The sequence below is a fragment of the Clarias gariepinus genome, chromosome 7 (genome assembly GCF_024256425.1).
Source record: "Clarias gariepinus isolate MV-2021 ecotype Netherlands chromosome 7, CGAR_prim_01v2, whole genome shotgun sequence".
Classification (NCBI taxonomy): Eukaryota; Metazoa; Chordata; class Actinopteri; order Siluriformes; family Clariidae; genus Clarias; species Clarias gariepinus.
Window position 1 is genome coordinate 16,158,189 of NC_071106.1, and position 20,360 is coordinate 16,178,548.

The following is a 20,360-nucleotide window of genomic DNA, read 5'->3' on the forward strand; positions in this document are numbered from 1 at the left end:
CAACAAGTATGGTTAGACAGAACCAAATTTATTTTCAAAATTACTTCTTTTCTGGTTTAACATATTCAAGGTCCTACATGTCATCGGACACAAATTTGTCCATGGTCCACAGATCATATTATCATAGACAAACACTTGCTTAACAAATTACTGCATTTAGGCCTCTTTGAGATCCTATATATTCACATATAAGTCATGTAGTGTCCTAATAAAGGCACATTGATGGTTTTGTTTATATTTGACCACCAATCCAGGGAATATGTTTTACAGTTGATAAAGTTTTATTGTATATATACAGTTTATATATTGCCTGGACACAAATAAGGTCAATTTAGGTCTTTAAATTAGCTTCACTCACAAACAGTCTTCTTATGACCACATAGCTGTTTAGTACCAATCCTGAGTTCTTATTACATAAAGAAATGCTTTTAATTTCACTGTTAAACACAGCTGTGATTTCTACTGTCATTTTATTATGCTGCAGCTTCACCAAGCATTTATGTGATCACTAATCTCTGACTTTTTTCCAACCAGATTTCTTGCATGACATTGACTGTTCCCCAATATCTTTTCAGGTTTGAATGTATGAAAGCAAAATAATCTAATAATTCAGTTCTTGGTTTGAGTAGGTCTCCATTTCTGTTGTAATTAACTCAGATTGTGCAAAAGGTGTGCAAAGCTGAGCTACTTGAGTGCTGCGCTTCTGGAGGGCTGTAATTGGTTGAATAGTGAGGTTGCATCTGATAGGCTTAAGAGTACAAGCGACCCACGTTGCTGCCAGCAAAGTCTTAAAAATACACACACAAATCCAGGGCGATTCACACACAAAAGACGATTTTCACATTCACAGTCCATGATACACTTGTGAATTTTAAATATTCAAAAGTTTTGTACACAGTTGCACATATGTGAATTGTGTTTTGCATTTGTGAAACGTATATTATGAATATATATATTTATTTTGTGCACGTTAGTCATTTTTTGTGAATATATATATATATATATATATATATATATATATATATTTTGTGCACATGAATTGGGTTTCACTCATGTGAATTGGCATATGCATGTGTGCATCGTGTCTTTTGTGTAAATTTTAATGAGACTATTTTGCATCCATAGAATGTGCTGCACATTTCTTAGAACCAATTCCAGTAATTTCCTTCGTCATTTTCTTTTAAGTGGTTTTATGCAATTTTTTTGGCCAGGTAGTGTACGTACATACACACATACAGATACAAACATGTATATACACTGTGGTACAAATGCTATGGGTCACATGAAAAAAACCTAAGGCACACTTGGCTTGAGATGTTTAAGAGTATAACGAGGAAAGCTTTCGCTTAAAGTGACGTCTCTTTCTGGAATGGACCCAGTGGTGGAGGTTGGAAGGTAAGAATCTCATTAAAAGTGAGTCCTGGGAAGAGGAGAAGGGACAGAAGACAAAGACACACACAAAAAAAGCTGTTAGAGAATGACTCATCAGAATCAAAATTCAAAAAAACTAAACACCTGTCAGATTAGAACCGGATGAACAAGAGACAAATTAATGAACTTATGCTTATTTAGGAATCATGCCTAACATTAGAGATGCACAATACCAACATCTTGAGTATTAGCTGATAACATAACTCAGCTCATATTGTTTTCTTTAAAAACAATTTTTAGCTAAAAATTTTTCAATTGAACACAAAATCACTTACATTTCACTATACAGTTATACGCAAAAGTTTCGGCACCCCTTGATAACAGATTTTGGTGATTTTTTTAATTGAAAAGATGTTAACACAGTCTCTCTTGAAAATGGAAAAATGCACAATATTTTCAGCAAACATTGATGCATAGTTACTTCTTATGTTATAAATTGAACAAAGATTAAAAAAAAAAAATTTGGGCACCCTAAATAATTAGTATTTAGTAACACCTCCTCAGGCCGATATCACAGCTTGCAAACGCTTTTTATATCCAGCTAAAAGTCTTTCAATTCTTGTACTTGGGATTTTCTCCCGTATTTCCTTTCAAAAGGCTTTTAGTTCTGCAATATTCTTTGGTTGTCTTGCATGCATAGCTCTTTTAAGATTTACCCACAAATTTTCAAATGATGTTTGAATTGGGGGACAGTGATGACCATTCCAAAACCTTCAGCTTGTGTCTCTTGAGGTTTTCCATAGTGGATTTCGAGGTATGTTTAGGATCATTGTCCTGTTGTAGAAGCCATCCTCTTTTTAGCTTCAGGGCTTTTTACAGATGGTGTGATGTTTGCTTCCAGACTTTGCTGGTATTTAGTGGAGTCCATTCTTCCCTCCACCTGTGCTACTGGCTGCAACACAACCCCAAAGCATGATAGATCCACCCCCTTGCTTAATAGTTGGCAAGGTGTTCTTTTCTTGAAATGTTGCTCCTTTTTTTTCTTCAAACATGCCTTTGCTGATTGTAGCCAAAAAGTTCTAAGTTCTTTAACTTGAATATCCCACCTATAAACAGGTGCAAACATTGATATAACCTATGGATATACAGTAAATCATCATTAACATTTTCATCTCGAGCTGATGAATAATCAGATTATTCTAATGTTGGACATTCTTGCAACATGAGCAGCCTCATAACCTGCTTCTCCAAAATATTTTGAGATATCTCATGCATCTGCACATGGCAAAAAAAAAAAAATAAAAAAAAAAAAATCAATCAACACAAGGGTGAAAAGAAAGTGCAGGACATAATTCATGGATGCTTTGTTGACTGAGCTGTAGCAGCAACATTAATACACCTGTATGACATCACCTTCATGATGCTTCCATGACAGACAAAAAATTTGAAAGGGGAAAAGGACTGAGGAGAAGTGTGAAGAAGTATTTTAAGGGTGACCAGTATGCGGTATACTACCTTAAAAATGGCAGAGAAATATGTTTTTTTCTGAAATAGAGATTATAAAAAAATAACATTTGCTGGCTTTATTGTTAAAGGATTGACTTGTTTTAAATTCAGCACTTACGTTTCCATTGCCCCAGTGATTGCTCAGCATTGTCTAGGGAGTGATCGTATGGTGGAGCTTCAGTCTCCTCCTCTGGCTCACGAAACTCTGAGAAGTACGGCAAAGCCAAACCTTGAGCCGCGGTCACTCTGCATTCGGGATCCAGCACCAGCATGGACTCTAGCGCACTAATAGCTGAAGGCAATATAATCACATATATTCATGTGTTACTTTTTCACAAAAAACAACAGTCTTGTTAGATAGAGAGCTTTGCATGCTAATTTAACTAGAGTGGTAATGAAATTTTAAATTTTTAAGTTATAGATTCTCCATATAAAAGTAATTTTTTTTTTAGCACAGACCTCATGCACAAGGAATTATAGAAGTTCAAAAACTCTACACAATTTGTGAGAATCCAGACATAGCAACATGAGATAGGGTTTCCCCAGGAAGCCACACATAAATGCCACTTCTAATTAAAATAACAAGGTGAACTGGAGAGTGTCTAGTTGTGTGAAAAATTAATGTACCTTGAGGGTTGGTGCCTGGCATCATAATTTGAAGATCTCTCTTCCTAAGTTTAGGCATCTTCTCAATGTAGCTTTTAGCCTGGAATGAATTAATTGGCATTCAGGGATGTAAAGAAAAGTAAAGAATAAAAGGCACTATCTGTTGGTCCTACATGAAGCTACTGAGTAAAACAATGGGTATATCTCACATCCTGGGATTGCAGTTTGGAGATGAACTCTTGCGTAGGAGTTCCTGTGATTTTCATGATTTCAGTAAGTTGATCCAGGTCTGATGCAATGGAGTCAAGATCAAAAATATCAAATACACATAGGAACAAAAAGATACAAGCATCAATAGTTACAATGTCTAATAAAAAGCCCCTCCAGAGGCATTCAGCAGTAATGTCAGTCAATGTTATATTTGTTGGCGTGTAGGATACGATCATGTCCTTTGAAAAGCGGTTTTCCGATGAGCATCTCTGCCATGATACAGCCAACAGACCAGATGTCCACTAAAAAGAAAGAGAAAAAACTATCTAAAAGACTTCATCATTTCATAAGACACTCTTATCTAGAGCAACTGAAAGAAGTGCTTGGAAGTGTCCATCAATAAACACATCTTCAACCTGATTTATTAGGTCAGGGACTACTTACAGGCTAAAATCTTTGTGTGTGTGTGTGTGTGTGTGTGTGTGAGAGAGAGAGATCTAGAGGATTAGTGGAATTAGTGTGCTACTTGGTGGGCGCTGGTACATTTTAGGCTTCGTACAGTTTCTTCAGATTTCATGATCATGATCCACAATATTTTTGACTCATCATAATTTTGCATGTTGGTTTTTAAGTGTATACTACTGAGCTATTAATATATTGAATAAAAGAAAACTAATTAAAAAGAAAATTAAAGCCTTTACTAGGTAGTATCTTAATAGCCAGGTAAAATGTGATGGCAACAATGATTTCTTTTTTGTGTAGTGCCAGGGACACACTGGTTATTCGTTGCTTCTGTGCTCTTTTTGGAGCTGTTATACTCAAATGCACTTCCTGTGTTATCTGGCTTCTGTTTTATTTATCTTTTTTTTTACGCTTTCCTGGTAGTTAAACAAGTTTGTGCACTTCCACCATCATTTAAGCCATGTCCGTTGTGAATTGCAGCATTTCCATACAACTGATGTGGAAATTCTAGACACCAGCTACTTCTTGTTGTCAGCACTGCTGGCATTTTGACAAAAAATTTCCACACTTGGTTATTTTTGGATTGTTTTTGTGCCTGTTAGGATAACACAGGCTGGCCTAGCAGATATGGACCATAACATAACTTTGGTGCTATGTCTTAGCCCAACTTGGAAATGGTTTGTATCACAGTACTCATAACCTCTCTGTAAAAAATAAATAAATAAATAAATAAATAGATCACAAGGAACATTTGAATTATCCACAAGAATAACCAACCTCAATTTCAGAGTACCTGGCCTCTAAAATGGCTTCTCCTTTCTACACTAAGGTCTGACTAGACTATTAAAAGCTGTGGTCAGAGGGCTGTCAGTGTATGTCATTGTTGTAACGCTAAGACACACAAGCAGAGACCAAAAGTCAGAAGAGCCTTCCAAGTGTTATTTTGATTTAATTGAAAGTTATAAGACAACAAGAAGCGCTGCAGCCAAAGCTTTTGGTCAGCTTATGTTCAACTACTATAAGGCATTTTCCATTACACAGAGCAATACGGCTGACCCAGGACCTGCTGGAGCGATTATATCTCACAGCTGGCTTGGGAATATAAGGGGATCCCCACAAGAAATGGTGGTTGTCACCTGTTGTAACTCCACAGGTAAAGTGCAAAGAAATTAAACAAATAAATCTCTGTAATACATATGTGCAATCTTCTTAATCTAAAGAAAATTTTAGATGTTTTGTGTTGTGTAGATCTACTAAAGCATGGGTGGAGTATTATTAGAATCAACAATGTGATGATTCACCTATCAAAATTCAATATAAGGTCTGTATGATTCATATGCAGTCTGCAAGTCTGTAGGTAAGCTAATCAGGTTAAAAAGCTGGCCAAAGAAAAACCGGACAGCTTCACAAATGGATGACTCACCTGTTTGTGTGTAGTGCATCCAGCTCAGGATGACCTCAGGGGCTCTGTACCAGCGAGTTACCACATAGCCCGTCATCTCAATATCGGCCTGACGAGCCAAACCAAAATCCAGGATCTAGCACGAAATGAAGTTTTAAAAATACTTTCTTGGACTAAGGCACCATATTATATGCCGTACCAATTTTGTTATATATGTTTATCATGTCTACATAATTATGTACAAAATCATTTAGTATTTCCATAAACAACTTAAAAATCAATAAATAACATTACAGGAGAAAATATGCATAGAAAGGAGCGAGTGTGACAAAGTTACCAGACAAACTTATATTCAGCTCAGTAATACCTAACAACTGTTTTATTTACAGTACTGTGCAAAAGTCTTGGGCACATTCAAAAATATGGCATAAGCAAAAGATGCCTTTGAAAACATATCTGCATAAAAGAAACTTTTTAAAGAGTAATAAACAATATTTGGAGTGAAAACTCATTGTTTAAATCAATAACAAAGTTTTGGACAAAGATTTGTGCAGTTTTATGTATAAAAAACAGCTGTTAGGTTTTACTGAGCTTGCTGGAGAATATGAGTTCTTCTGGTAACTCTATTTTCTATTTTTATGCAAATCTCAGGAGCGCACACAGGGTTTTTTGTTTCCATCTAAAAACTGGTCTGCCTTGTACTACATTACTGTCTTTACAGCCATGCATATATTCTCCTGTAATGTTATTTGTTTATTAATTTGAGTTATATATAGAATTACTCAATGATTTTGTACATAATTATGCAGACATGATAAACATATAGTATATAACAATTGGTACAGCATATAATATGGTGCCTAAGACTTTTGCACAGTACTGTATATAAAAATTCTATAGAGCATTACCACCTGATGTATTGCAGATCATGCAGAAATCTCATATGATATGCTGTTACCTTGAGCTCACATTCTTCATTAATAGCTAGATTTCCTGGCTTGAGATCCTGTAAATTACAAGTATAAACAATGATCACCAATACATTATTAATTCAGTGGTGTATAGGAGTATTAGGAGGAAATACATGCAACTTACCCTGTGAATGATACCAGCAGCATGGATATACTGTCAATGAGAAAAAAAATAGTACATTCTATAAAAAAAAAAAGTACAGTCTGTTTCTCTAAGTGGGTGTAACCTACGAAGCACAGTTGGGACTTCAAGAGACCTGTTGGGGACATCGCTTAGACTCATTTAAGCCCTAAAAATGTTAATGGTATTTTTTTTGTATATTCCACATTCATCAAAATCTCTTAAGGAGTATTCCGTGTTAAATACCTTCTAAAGATGACCAGAGTGCTAGTCTGCTCACTGGGAAAAGAAAGGGTAGACTTAGGCCTTAATACTGTATACAAGACACATACCTTTAGACCTTTCAGTATTTGGTAGACAAGATACTGAATTCTGTCTTCTGAAAGCCTCTCCGTTTTCATTAGTTTCCCAAGATCAGTTCCCATGAAGGGCATCACAAGGTAACTGTAAAAGAAAGATAAGAGATGTACAAAAAGAGACACAAGCTGGATTTATACAATGAAATGCTAGGCTGAGTTCCTGGAAATTCAAGCTAAAAAAACAAGATGAAGTCAAAACTAAAAAAAAAATACAAGGAGCAAGGGTGCCATGCAAACATGGTCATACATGAGATGCAGCTTGATTAAGTGCGAAGCTTACAAGTCTTGGAATCGGTCCAGTGACAGGTCTGCGGTGAAAACATTCAGCAGTCCAATAACCTACAAAGAAAAGGAATGCGAGTTCATATAAAAGCAAAGTACACAGGGAAGGCATACAGATATTCAGGCTACTCACATTGTCATGCTTCATGTGTTTGAGAAGTCTAAGTTCCCGGTAGGCCCTCTTGGCAAAAAGTTCTGACTGGAAAGGACGGAGGAGTTTCTTGATAGCAACCTTTGTTCCTGTTCTCCGGTCCTGAGCAGAGCTAAAAAAAAATTTTTTATTAAATTAAGGTTTGCATGTATTCTTAGGGAAACAAACATCACAGTAAAGAAGTGTTAAAACTCTCCTTTCTGCACATGTTCAATATCACAATGCTTGTTTGCTCAGTGTCCCCTCAAACATTTGTTGTACTAAAATGTCACGGTTTGACACATGCACGCACACACACATACACTAAAAACTAAGTTATATACTACTGTCCCAACAGGCATGTACAGTTCTAATTGAGATATAGGTGACTATCAGTTTATTAGACCTTGGTTCCAGCTGTTGCACATACTGCAGACTTTGGGAACAGACTGAAAGCTACAAAGAAGTGTACTAGAATTATGTTAAGACTAAGCATTAAATCCTTTCACAACAATAAATTCAATACTGTAAATACTAAAAAACTTCATGACAATTACCTTATGCTAAAAAAAATAATAGTCATATAGACACATGCAATGTGGATGAACTGTAGTTGGCCAAGTGTCCAAATAGCACAGGTGTTATTTAATAGTTCTTCATTCATTCATCTTCTGCACTGCTTATCTTGTACACCGGGTCGCAGGGGGCCTGAAGCCTATCACAGAAGACTTAGGGCAGAAGGCTGAATACACCCTGGACAGGGTGCCCAATCTATTGCAGGGCACACACACTATGGGCAATTTGGGAATGCCATTTAGCCTAATCTACATGTTTTTGGACTGTGCGAGGAAACCAAAGTACCCAGAGGAAACTCAAAACTTTTATTTACATATAAATATACATGTGCTTATTTGGAAGCCATGCCAGTGTGTGTTAATGAGGAGGCTTCAGACATTAAACTGCGCATTTCAGTTTTCAAATATGTCAGGTGTTTTTCTTTTTTTTTTGCATTTTGTGCAAGATTTAGTAAAGACGTAGCACCATGGGTCCCAAGAATGTTAGCAATAGCAGTAGCAAGAAGGAAAGTGAGAAACTGAGCCACTTCAAGTTTAATTTTTTTATGCAGCTGGTGCCAAAAGGAATTATAAATCAATCAAGCATAAATCAAGGTTTAATGTCTATTTATTTCCTATGATACTTTATTTACATGTCTTTTCTAGATGTTTTAGAAATATCTTTTTAAAACATGTCTCAGATGTTGACATATCTTTTCTAAATTAAAGTGTTGGAAATTGCTAATATACACTATATTGGCAAAAGCATTCACTCATCTGCCTTCACATGCATATAAACATGAGTTTATAACACCCTATTAGTAATCCATAAGGTTTACTATGATGTCTTGGCAGCTATAACAGCTTCAATTCTTCTGAGAAGGCTTTCCACAAGGTTTAGGAGTGTGTTAATGGGAACTTTTGACTATTCTTCCAGAGGAGTACTGTATTTGTGAGGTCAGATACTGATGTTGGATGTGAAGGCCTGGCTCGCAGTCTCCGCTTTAGTTCATCCCAATGGTGTGCTATCGGGTTGAGGTCAAGACTCTTCAAGATTCTTCCACACCAAATTCGCTCATCCATGTCTTTATGGACCTTGCTTTGTGCACTTCATGTGTGCAGTCATGTTGGAACTGGTGTGGGGTCGTTTTTAAGAAGTTGGACTTGGACCCTTACTTCCAGCAAAAGGAACTCTTAATGCTGCAGCATACCAAGACATTTTGGACAATTTCATGCTCCCAACATTCTGGGAACAGTTTGGGGACAGACCCCTTCCTGTTCCAACATGAGCACCAGTGCACAAAGCAAGGTCCAATTCCTGTGGAGAAATATCGCGATTCTAATTTTTAGTAAGAATCATGCAGCCCTAACCCAAACAAGCCCTTATCTAATCAATGTGTGAAGGAAAAACATAAGGTAGGTTAAAAAAAAAAACAGGTTAACTAATGACCTGGGTGGGAATTTCAGTGGTATTTCATACACGCCATGACAAGACTGGAGGGTTCGCTGTGAGTCTGTCCGCGCTTATTTGCACAGTTAGTATCGAAACAGGAAATCCGACTGAGTTTATAACACGCTATAAATAAGTATCCGAACCGTGTTAGTCAAATTAGCCACGCAGCACAGGAACACGTGGATTAAAATAAATTCGCCTGTGAATAAAATAGCGCGTGGATAATGAAGTGTTGAGAGTGAATTCCGCTCACCATACTGTACCGTAAGCCCCTGACCCAACCGGTCTTAAATCTTTGTATCGTTCAGGAACTTCCCAAATGGTTTTATTCACTTCCTGGCGATGGTAACCGGGTCTCGAACGTTGGTTCATCATGTCCTGAAACGGTTGCTTTAACAAACAAAACAAAAAATAAAACAACGTGTTGTTCCAGCTCCAGGAATCAGTGTCAGGTTCCCCGACACACCTATGACTGAAAATACCTGAGACAAACCGAGCTGCGCCTGCGCTTGAGCAGGTACCTGGCCCCGCCCATAGCGCGCGCTATCAGTACGGCCCATATTCATACTCGCGAGCACGCGCATGACTTGTACGCTACACGTGCCACAACACTGTACTATTTAGTACTGTAGTATAGTGGTGTGAAGTAGTATTTAACATCTTACTTAGTCCAGGAATCCTGTTTATAGTCATCGAAATGGAGTACTAAAATGCCATCTAGCCTTCCCAAGAGAGATTTTTTTCTTGTCTAGGGGATGGTGCTTTGAGTCTATATACCTGTAGTGTGTATTCGCACTCATTTTACCTGGAGATCTCTAAGAATAAGGTACATACTGTAACTGAACTTAGGTGACACAATGGCGTAGTAGTTAGCACTGTGGTCTCACACATCTAGTGTCGAGGGTTTAATAACAATAAAGTTTGCATGTTCAAATTCAAATTTTATTTGTCACATACTTCTGCCCATGCTTGGTTGGTTTCCTCCTTAATTGGTGATCCCAAATTGCCCGTTGTGTGTGTGCGCAATGTGATGGAATGGCACACAGGGTGTACCCCACCTCGTGCCCAAAGTGCTCTGCAATAAGTTTCAGAACCCTGGATAAGTGGTATAGAAGATGAATGAACCAGACCTAAAGGATGCTCTTTTTTTTTAGTAAAATATATGCACCATTAATATGATTACTATAAGTTTGAATCTTTATTTATAAAACATGATTCTACTTCTATGGACATTTTCTTTATAGACATTAACAGTCTATGTTAATGATGTAAGCTTTGCAGCTTTTATAATTTGGCACTTTGAAGGCAAGTCTTAAAGATTTTATGTAAATACAATAATATATATATATATGGGTTTTTGCCTTATGGGTTGTACCTCAATGTTACATAAAGGGGAATCAAGAAATGAACTGTAATTATTTTCATAGTAAAGTTTAAAAGGTGCACTACATAGTCTTTTCTAGGTAAAAATTTCCATAGTAAACGTACTAAAGGTATACCCTTTAAATCACAACCCCAGCAAAAAGGACAATCCACATGCCTTTGAAGAACCCACCCAATATTAATAACAAAAAAGTCTCCTTTCTGTATCTCCCTAAAGCACTTTCTTCTTGTTTATCTTGGTATGTTGTGTTGAACCAGTCTTTTGGTTACAGGTTCAAACCTGCATGTCCTGAGGCACAGACATTCCTTTCTGCTTGTAATGAAACACAGTTAAAGTTTTGTTCAAACTTTACAGTCCTATATCAAGACATCATCTATAAAAGGTATTCGTTTCTCGTAACAAAATCCACTTGAAATTTAAATAATTATATAGGCTGGAGATCATAAATAAAAAAAATACATATGATTATAAATGTAAATAGCTTAAAATTAAATTATATTCTAATTATATTCTATGCATTAATGTGGCATAAGGACCTGTATGTTGCTGCCAGTAATTTACATAAATTCTGCAAAGAGCAACCAAACCACAGAAAAAAAACACTAAAGCACTGACCATCCTCTGCAGTAATATATACAGTGGTGCTTTATTTTGCATTTCATATTTCCTGCATTAATTAATCAAACACATTTTGTAAATCTTAAAAGTTTTCAGAATGAAGCATCATAAATTGAAACAATTTATTGCTCATAAAATAATACAGAAACATGGACAGCATCTTCTTTGGCAGATGTTTATTTTTGTACTATGTATTTTATGCTTTATTATATCTAAATGATTATAAATGTAAACAATCACTCTTGCTACATCATTTTCATGCTGGAAATTATTGTTCAGCATCTAAAAGTCCAGAAGCAGTAAGGCCTACTTTGAGATATATGCTCTAATTTGTATAAAGTAAGAGACCATAAACCATTTATTTCAAGATCATTTTTATATTATTGCTTTCTAATAACATAATTAAACCTATTACAGAAATTATAATATGTTTTAACTAATAGTTACATTTTGGAGCTTTACTGCCCACGAACTTGTGCGTTAAGACTTTTTTTGCTCACTCTCTTACACAACAAAACAAACATACATGGAAACACACACACACAAGCTCTCTCTCACGCGCACACTCTCTAGCACTAGTCCACATGCTATTTGGTGTATAGGATACTAAAATCCTTGTCTTTCAGACTAAGACCTGTCTGTCAGACTGGTGGTCAAAGTCATCATTAATAACCAGTCAAAAGAACTGCATTCCACATACAGTATATTATTCTCTATAATATGTTCCCAAACTAGTTGACAGGAGATTAGTACCTCAAACAGCCTTCATAGACAGATCCCCAAAGGGGAGCGCTCTCTGGGCTACTTGTCCTGAAGGCTTTATGATGATCAGGTGACACAGATTTTAGCAGCCCAGGCTGGGGGCTTGCTGTCATAAGACACACTCACTCTGCTCTCTGCTGCTGTAACATCCTCCTCAGTCTCTCTTTGACCCTGTTCTTCACTCCTCTCTTGTGCTTCTTCAGATCCTTGTCCTACCATCCAACCTGGCAGCTCCAAGCCCTCCTGCGGGCAAAATGGCTTCTCCAGCACTTTCAGAACTCTCTGAACCTGATAACACCATTTAGAAGATTTTTAATATGTATTATTTTAGCTGAATGTTTTATAGTGTAAATTGGGTGAAACTGAATATGGCAACAGCTTAACCTCAGAGAAGTCGCCTTTCTCAGCTGCTTCTATTGCATTCTGGGCAATGTAGTTCCGAAGCACTATACGAGGATTGGTACTGTCCATCACGCACACTCTCTCCTTCTGCACTGCCTTCACGTCGCACTCTCCCTCACATTCACGAGCAAGGCGCTGCCTGGAGGCAAGCAAAGGCAACGTGTAAATGCAGTGGCAGTTCAGAAGTGCTGGTCTTTTTATGCAATTAAAAAAACAATTCTTATCTTTGTTAAAGATAATAACAAATTGAAAACTGACAAACGTTTTATGTTTGTCCCAGCTTTCTACCATCTGTTAGAACTAATGAAGTGTTTTATCACTTGGGTTTCCAAGCAACTTCTTGTTGCCTAGCACAAATGTAGCCCTGTATGATTACATGCACCATATGCCTGCACAAAACATCCCAATCTGCACCTGTACTGTTTAATCCAACTTGTCCACTCCTCTGTCTGCTTGGTCTTCAGGTCCATCTCTGTGATTTCCATCAGCTCCTTTAACCTAGCGAGCTTTTCCAGCTGTTGGGACAACGTCCTCCGATCTGACAACATGCTGAACAGCGCAGGGTTACTCTGGGCCAAGGAGAGCAGCATTGAGAATTCACTGTGGAAAAACAACAGCTGACTGAAACCATGAAATATTTCTAAAAATGAATTAAGTTTCCTTTCTATATCTGAGAAGAAGTGCCATATTTAAATAATCTCTAATTTCTTAATGCAGTTGTGCCATTTACATATAAGAACCTACTTTAGTCAAAAGCATCACAACTTTTATTAGAGGCGTTTAAGTCATACCAGAACTTCTGATGAAATTTAATGTGAATAAAAGCGTAAAACCAATTTTAAACTGATTTTTAACATTTACAGACGACTTCAAGCACAGTATGGTGATGAGCCGCAGTAAAACACTTGAATCGTGCAAAAGTTTTTTAAAGATGCCCTTACATCCATGAATAATGATTCGGAGCCTACTGTAGTCATTCCCCTGAACAATTAGCAAATGGAAAACTCTCAAGAAGAAAGAAAGAAAAAAAAAAATAATAAAACACAGTCTGGTTTTATCAACAAACATTTTATACGGCTCAGACATGAAGCAGGCAGTCCAACCATGGCTCTGGAATACTGAGAAAACTTTTTACCTTGAGGCATTAGTGTAACAAGGGATTATATAGAGAAATTATGCAGTTTTTACTCTCATAAGTATGTTGTTATTCTGCACAATAAAATGTCCCAGTTTGACTTAAAGACAACTGTACAATGGTGATACACACACATATATATATATATATATATATATATATATATATATATATATATATATATATATATGTATATATAAATTAAAAGAGTTTAATAAGCTACTTTATAGTTCTAAAACTCAGACAAAAAAAAGGTTCTGGTGTTTCTGAGCAAGTTATACAGTAGCTTTTTACATAACATTTACATTCCTTGCCCGCTTATTTTTAGGAAAAACATTTCACTGTGTGTATCACTCCCCTCGTCTGTGTTTACCGCTAAAGTTCCACACCCTTGCTCTAAGCAGTTACTACAGAAAAGTACTTGACATTATCAGGGGACATGGCACATGAAATAAAACGCTAAAGCTTGTCAGATAAAAATGAAAAAGAAAAAGAGATAATTTTATGGAAAATGCCTTTAAAGGGAATATACAAATGAATATGAGCCAGTTAGCTACCTGACAGGATAATGTAAATGTAGATTATTTGGGATCAATTTTGGATTTCTGAGTGTGGAGCAAAAAAAAAACAAAAAAAAAAAAACAACCCAGACTATTTAGTCATATTGTGTCCAAAATGTCACTTACTCAATAATAATTTGTTGCTATAGAACTGCTGTATAAAAGCAGTATTACACTCACAATACTGAATGGCACAGCTGTGATTTCCTTCTGCACTCAGCCTGCAGCTGCCAATATTCAGAATGATCTCACTCTTGCTTGTGCGATATTGCTTAACTAAAGTCTGGTTTTATTGCATTTATAAATCAAATTTTCACTGAGCATCTGGGACATTTTGGCAATTCTATCTGATTACAAACTTAATTTTATGATGCTTATGTCCTTTTCAATACAGATCAAAATGAAACAACTTAATCTAAATTGAAAACTGCCTCACCGTGGGTCCATACTAGGCTTACTAGCATCTTTTAGCTCCTCTAGAGAAGCACATTGCTGCAGAAGCAGCTCTGCAGCCTGTTTGACACCATCCTCCACTGTCTCTCCTTCTGCAGGACATGGGATCTGACTCAAGCAGCGGAACGTGTTGGTGAAGTCGGCACCTGAGAAGTCACACAGAATGAAGGAAACTCATTCAGTACAGAACACAGTCCACAGAATGGTTTGCTCTTTAAATGCATTTTAGACTTTAAAAACTCCTAACTAAAGAAATTAAAACCTGTCCGTTTAGATCTCCTCTGCCCTTACCCGTATTGTGCATTGTCTGCATTAAGTTTGTGATGAGTATCTCATCCTCTGGTTCGTCTTTCCTCAGCAAGCCCAGTTTTCTTCTCATATTACTCAAGTAGAACGTGTTGAAGAGGGGCGTGTACTCTTCCAACACAGCCTGCGCCCGGTCTGAGGGTAGATCTGGGTGCAAAGCTTCTGCTAGCCGAGCGAGGTTCCAGTGACAGATTTCTGGCTGAGCTTGGTATGAGTACCGTCCAGTATTATCAGAGGCATTGCAGATGAACTCTGGGTCAAAGCTTCAAAAAAAAAAAAATTTAATAAATAAATAAAAGAGACTGATATTACAATTTTGCCAAAGGCTGCATCGATCCTAAACAGCAGAATGCAAGTGCCAAGAACATAAGCATCATAAGCACACACAGTCAAATTAAGGTCAAGCTCTCGACCTTTTTTTTCTTATTCATGCAGATACAAGAAGAACGTAGAGAAAAACAGCTAAAAGATGACCATGTTGTTTTTTTCTGTGTAAAATACAAGGGGCGTTCAAGTAAACCTGGGACTTTTGATTGTTCAGAACAACAGAACACAGTTATGAGAGTAAAAACTACCATTATTTCTCTTTATAACCCTCCACACTAATGCACTTAACCAAGCAAAAAAAAAAAAAGGTTTCTGGTGTTTCTAAGAAAACTAAGGTGTTTCTTCTTTTTAGCTAGTGCTTGAATACTACAAAGTAGAATGTTTTCTCATTATGTCGGACCTGGCTGCTTCAAGTTTGAAGCCCTGGCCTCCTTTAACTGGCCCAAACGTGTGAAAATGGCTTGGAGCGAGCTCAGGGTATCATGGATGTGATGATACCTCCTAGCCGAGTTCCTGTATTATGAAAATAGTGAGGTGGGCAGTGTGAGGTTTTTGCTCTGCAAATACAGAAAGCTGTTGTTGATCAAACCATACTTTTTTTTTGCTGAGAGTGTTCTTGATGATGTTCCCGGGAATAACTGCTGTGGGCTACGCGCCACCTCGGCTAAGACGGTCATTTACAGACGTACGGCCTTCTTTAAAAATGTTTGCAGCATTCGAATGTTTTACTCCGGCTAAAAATTGCATCAAGTATTGTACTTGACATCTTTTGTAAATGACAGTTTTATGAATTTATATCCGAAGTCCCGGTTTGACTTGAACGTCCCATAAAACAAACCCTGAGCAAAATCTCTTAATATAGCTGCATTTCCATGAAGCAGGAATTTAATTCAGTAAAAAAAGTTAATACGAAAATGATGGTTTCATAGACATCTGGGTATCACCGATAGCACTGACTCCATACCGGTCCATGAAGCCAAATGGTCCATAGTCCAGTGTAAGCCCGAGAATACTCATATTATCAGTATTGAGGACTCCATGACAGAATCCCACACACTGCCAATGGGCCACAAGTCTGGCTGTTCTCAGCATCACCTATGGCAAAAGAAAAATGAACAAACCTAAATAATAATGGTTACATATTAATATTACATTTACAAGTTTCAGATTATTGTTCAAAGATTTGTCTCAAAGCACACTATTTAATAATTACTATTTAATTTTTCAGTAACTAAAATGTGGAAAAGGCTGTACATCAGACAGGAAACCAGTCAAAGAGCGAAAAACAACACAAAATCTACAGATGGCGTTTTATTTGTGCCATGATAATGTGGCATACTGAAAAGCAAAGCCTTTATTGTACTTCACATATTATATTTTCACCTTAATTCATGAGACATTTCATCAAATCCCGGGTTTGACTTGACCGACCCCTTCTACAGAAGTTGGTCAGCTTCCCCAAAAATATTCCCTAGTTCCCCATATTTTACTAAAATATGGAAGCTCCCATAAAGCTATGAAGCAACCATGTACTGGTGGCTACCTAATGCATTTATTATTTCTCCACCCTTGATGACTGTTTGTTAGGTAAAGCATACCTCCCTAAAGAAGGCGGTGTTCCTCTCTACTGGGTCTGAGTGACTCTGCTGGATCTCTGGGTAGAAAGTTTCAATGACATAATCCAGCATTTGAGTTCGTATCTCATTACATCCATAGCTGGGGCCCTGCCGACCTGTCAACTCATCCTCCTCTTTGAAAATCTCAAATGAACCAAACCTGTATAAGGACGAGACAACAAGCTTCTTTCATTACCCAAAACCCATTTACAATGAACAATCTCCATATAGGTATAGATACAGGCAGTGAGGTAAACAAAAGTACTGACCTGATAAAAGTAGGAGAAATGCGCAACACCACTGAGCATCTCTCCATGCACGGATTGCCATTATAAAACACGTCTCTCATGACGCGTGAGTCTGACGTCACTACAGAGCCAGCACGTGTGGTAGGAATCCCGAGAGCAAAGATGGCTTCACTGCACAAGAACTCACGGATGCTGGAGCGCAAGACCTTACGTCCGTCCGCTTGCCTGGAGAGCAAGATGTCTGGTAAGACACTTATGAAATTAATGAAACGTTCATGTACAGAGCTCTGGACTTTTTGTTCCGATACCTTTCTTTCATAGCCTACATGACATTTTTCAGCAATTTTTATTACAATAGCCCTTCTATGGGATCAGACCAGACATGCTAGTTGAGGCTGGTATCTTTAAATGGTATCTCCTCTGCAGCAAAGGTAAGTTTTGGTCTTTATGAGAGCAAGTTTCATCAAGGTGCTTGATTGGTTTTGCAAATGAACTTGACAATACTGTACTGTTCTTGCGCTGTTAAAATAATATTTAGTTGTTGTAAAAATGAATGTGGTTATTGTTACTTGATTACCCAGCATCATATGTGCTATTTTATAGTTTTAAAATCTCCAGGATTGTAGAATGTAGAAAAGAAATCATAAAAACCAAAAAAACATTGAATTAGAAGGCGTATCCAAACATTTAACTGGTAGTGAATATACAGTATCTATTTATTGATCTATATTTTGTATCTATATAGTGCATTGCCATTCAGCCTAAAAACACCCAAATACAGTATATTTTTATATACCCCTACTTAATTACTGATGATACCACAGAATTCCATAAATTATATGCAACAAAGTGGTCCTGTTCAGTAGCCTCAGATTGGTATGTGACCAACTTTGAATGTCACCTTGCTGTCCTATATACAGTTCAGTTTAAAAAAAAAAAAAAAAAAAATTGTGTGGCACAATGATGTAGAGGTTAGCACTGTGGCTTTGCACCTCCAGTGTCGAGGGTTTGATTCCCGCCTTAGGTGTGTGTGCAAGGGGTTTTGCATATTCTCCAATGCGCTTAAAGGGTAATTGAAAGCTATTTGGCGTTCCCAACTTTGTTTGTTGTTTGTTGTGTTGTTTGTACGACCTGCGATGGATTGGCACCCTGTCCAGGTCCCCTGTGACCCTATACAGGATAAGCAGTATGGACAATGTATAAATCTCTGTCTGTCCTTTGATTTATAGCCAATTATATTAAATAATCCATGATAGGTCATAATGTACTTAAAATTAATAATACTTACAATTAATAAAATTTTAACAGATTTGATTTATGATTTATGGGTTTCTGTCTCAAATGATTTCAATTGTTGCCATTTAAATTGATGTGTTGACCCAAACCATCTAATTGTCACAGCCTTAATTCTTTATGGGCTCTACAGTTTCCTCCCGTTCCATAATAACATGCCAGTTGGCGGACAGTGGATACAGTAAGCTGTCTTAAGGTACAGTAGGTTTGTGTGCGAGCATGGGTCCATGCAATGGACTGGTGTCCCATCCAGGGTGTATTCCAGCCGAGACGGGTTCTGGATCCACCACTGGGATACAAGTTATCGATGATAAATTAGGATTTTGTCTTGACTCAGTCTTACGAACACATCCATCTATTAAAAAAAAAAAAAAATTTCCATGTGCGTCATTAATAAATGATTTCCTTGAGAAGTCTACCTGGAATAAGGAGTGAGTCCAGAACCCTTCAGCTGGATCTCCCAGCGCCTGCTGGGGTTTTCCTTCAGCAGGTCAGGACTCTGATCAGCCGGAGCTCTCACTTCCCCCAGATAGCTCGCCGCTCCGTCTCCCAGCTGCCCCGCGAAGTGCCCGAACTGGTGTCCGCAGTAGCAGTGAGCAGCGGGCTCGGAGCCTGGCATCAGCCTGGAGCCGCTCAGGTACTCCGCGCCCAGCGGGTCACTCCACACCTCCTCCGCGCTGAGCCCGAGCAGCGCCATGGCGGGACCGGACACCGCCACAAAGCGGGGCTTCTCCAGCGGCTGCGGCGTCACTCTGGAGAAACACGCGCCGCGGACTGTCCTCGCTCCCGGGGCCTCCGACTCGTCCACCGGCAGCTTCTTCAGCACCACATTATCAAAGTCCAGCCGCTCGAGCGGGGAACGAGTCATCGCGCTCGCCGTGCTCATGCCGTCCGTGGAGTAAGATCTCAGCAAAACGGGACTCGAGCTCAGAATGTAAGGACGGAACAGACGGAGTACATTACTAGCCATTAACTAACTACCTTACGCTAAAACGAGCTACGTAACTCAAACCCACGTCATGTTCTCTCAACATACTAAACTTTAATACCAAAAGCTGACCGACCGAAAAAAAGACGCATTGTCCAACAAAAAGTGCACTACATAGTGCGCAGATGTCGTTATTTAATGCCCAGTGTAGTGCACTTATGTAGGGAGTGATCAAGGATTTGGCTTCTGCCATCCTGGAATTCAGTACGTCTTTGTTTTTGTTCCTCCTAGAAACACACAGGTAGGAACTAATGTATTTAGAATCTGAGTTTAGCACAAAATCCGAAAAATCACACTGGTATAAAAAGTAAATCTAACGAAAACAACGAAATTGTTTACTAGTATAATTAATAATTTCTGAAATCTTCAGTAAAGCTAGACAATATTATTAGAATAAAAAATATGTATTATAATTACTGTTTTAATACCCATTATGTACAATTCACCATGTACAATGAATACATTGATTCATTCATTCTCCTGGCAGGAGACTTTAGGTATAAGGGGGAATACAACCTGCACAGGGTGCCAATCCATTGCTTTGTACTGTGGGAGAGAACTGGAGTACCCAGAGAAAACACACCAAGCATGGTGGTAACATGCAAACTCCACACACAGACCTGAGGTTGCTAACCAACATGCCAGCCATTTTCACTAGTTAACAATAACATCATAATTTATTTACATTGTTTATTAGTAGGAAGCACATTGGTCTCACATGTCCAGGGTCAAGGGTTCGACTCCTGCCTTGCGTGTGTGCATGTTCTCATCATGCGTGGTGGGTTTTCTCCAGGCACTCGTTTCCTCCCTGGACTATTTGTTTATTACTCAAACAGCACAG

General features: G+C 38.0%; 2 protein-coding genes across 2 annotated transcripts; both read right to left on the reverse strand.

The window, feature by feature from the left end:
* Nucleotides 1–1,024: 1,024 nt before the first annotated feature.
* On the reverse strand, nt 1,025–9,956 carry mapk12a (mitogen-activated protein kinase 12a). The gene is made up of 12 exons (XM_053500153.1): nt 9,681–9,956; nt 7,424–7,553; nt 7,289–7,347; nt 6,982–7,093; nt 6,653–6,682; nt 6,516–6,563; nt 5,579–5,693; nt 3,924–3,995; nt 3,693–3,772; nt 3,505–3,583; nt 2,996–3,169; nt 1,025–1,420 (listed from the first exon to the last, which is right to left on the reverse strand). Exons 1-12 carry the CDS (start codon nt 9,800–9,802, stop codon nt 1,347–1,349), a joined length of 1,095 nt encoding a protein of 364 aa, XP_053356128.1. The 5' UTR covers nt 9,803–9,956; the 3' UTR covers nt 1,025–1,346.
* Nucleotides 9,957–11,438: 1,482 nt separating this feature from the next.
* selenoo1 (selenoprotein O1) lies at nt 11,439–19,597 on the reverse strand. Its single transcript, XM_053500152.1, has 9 exons — nt 18,951–19,597; nt 17,260–17,463; nt 16,973–17,150; nt 16,339–16,469; nt 15,033–15,310; nt 14,725–14,887; nt 13,008–13,193; nt 12,576–12,732; nt 11,439–12,479 (listed from the first exon to the last, which is right to left on the reverse strand). The coding sequence occupies exons 1-9, from the start codon at nt 19,499–19,501 to the stop codon at nt 12,249–12,251; spliced, it is 2,079 nt and encodes a 692-aa protein (XP_053356127.1). The 5' UTR covers nt 19,502–19,597; the 3' UTR covers nt 11,439–12,248.
* Nucleotides 19,598–20,360: the final 763 nt, after the last annotated feature.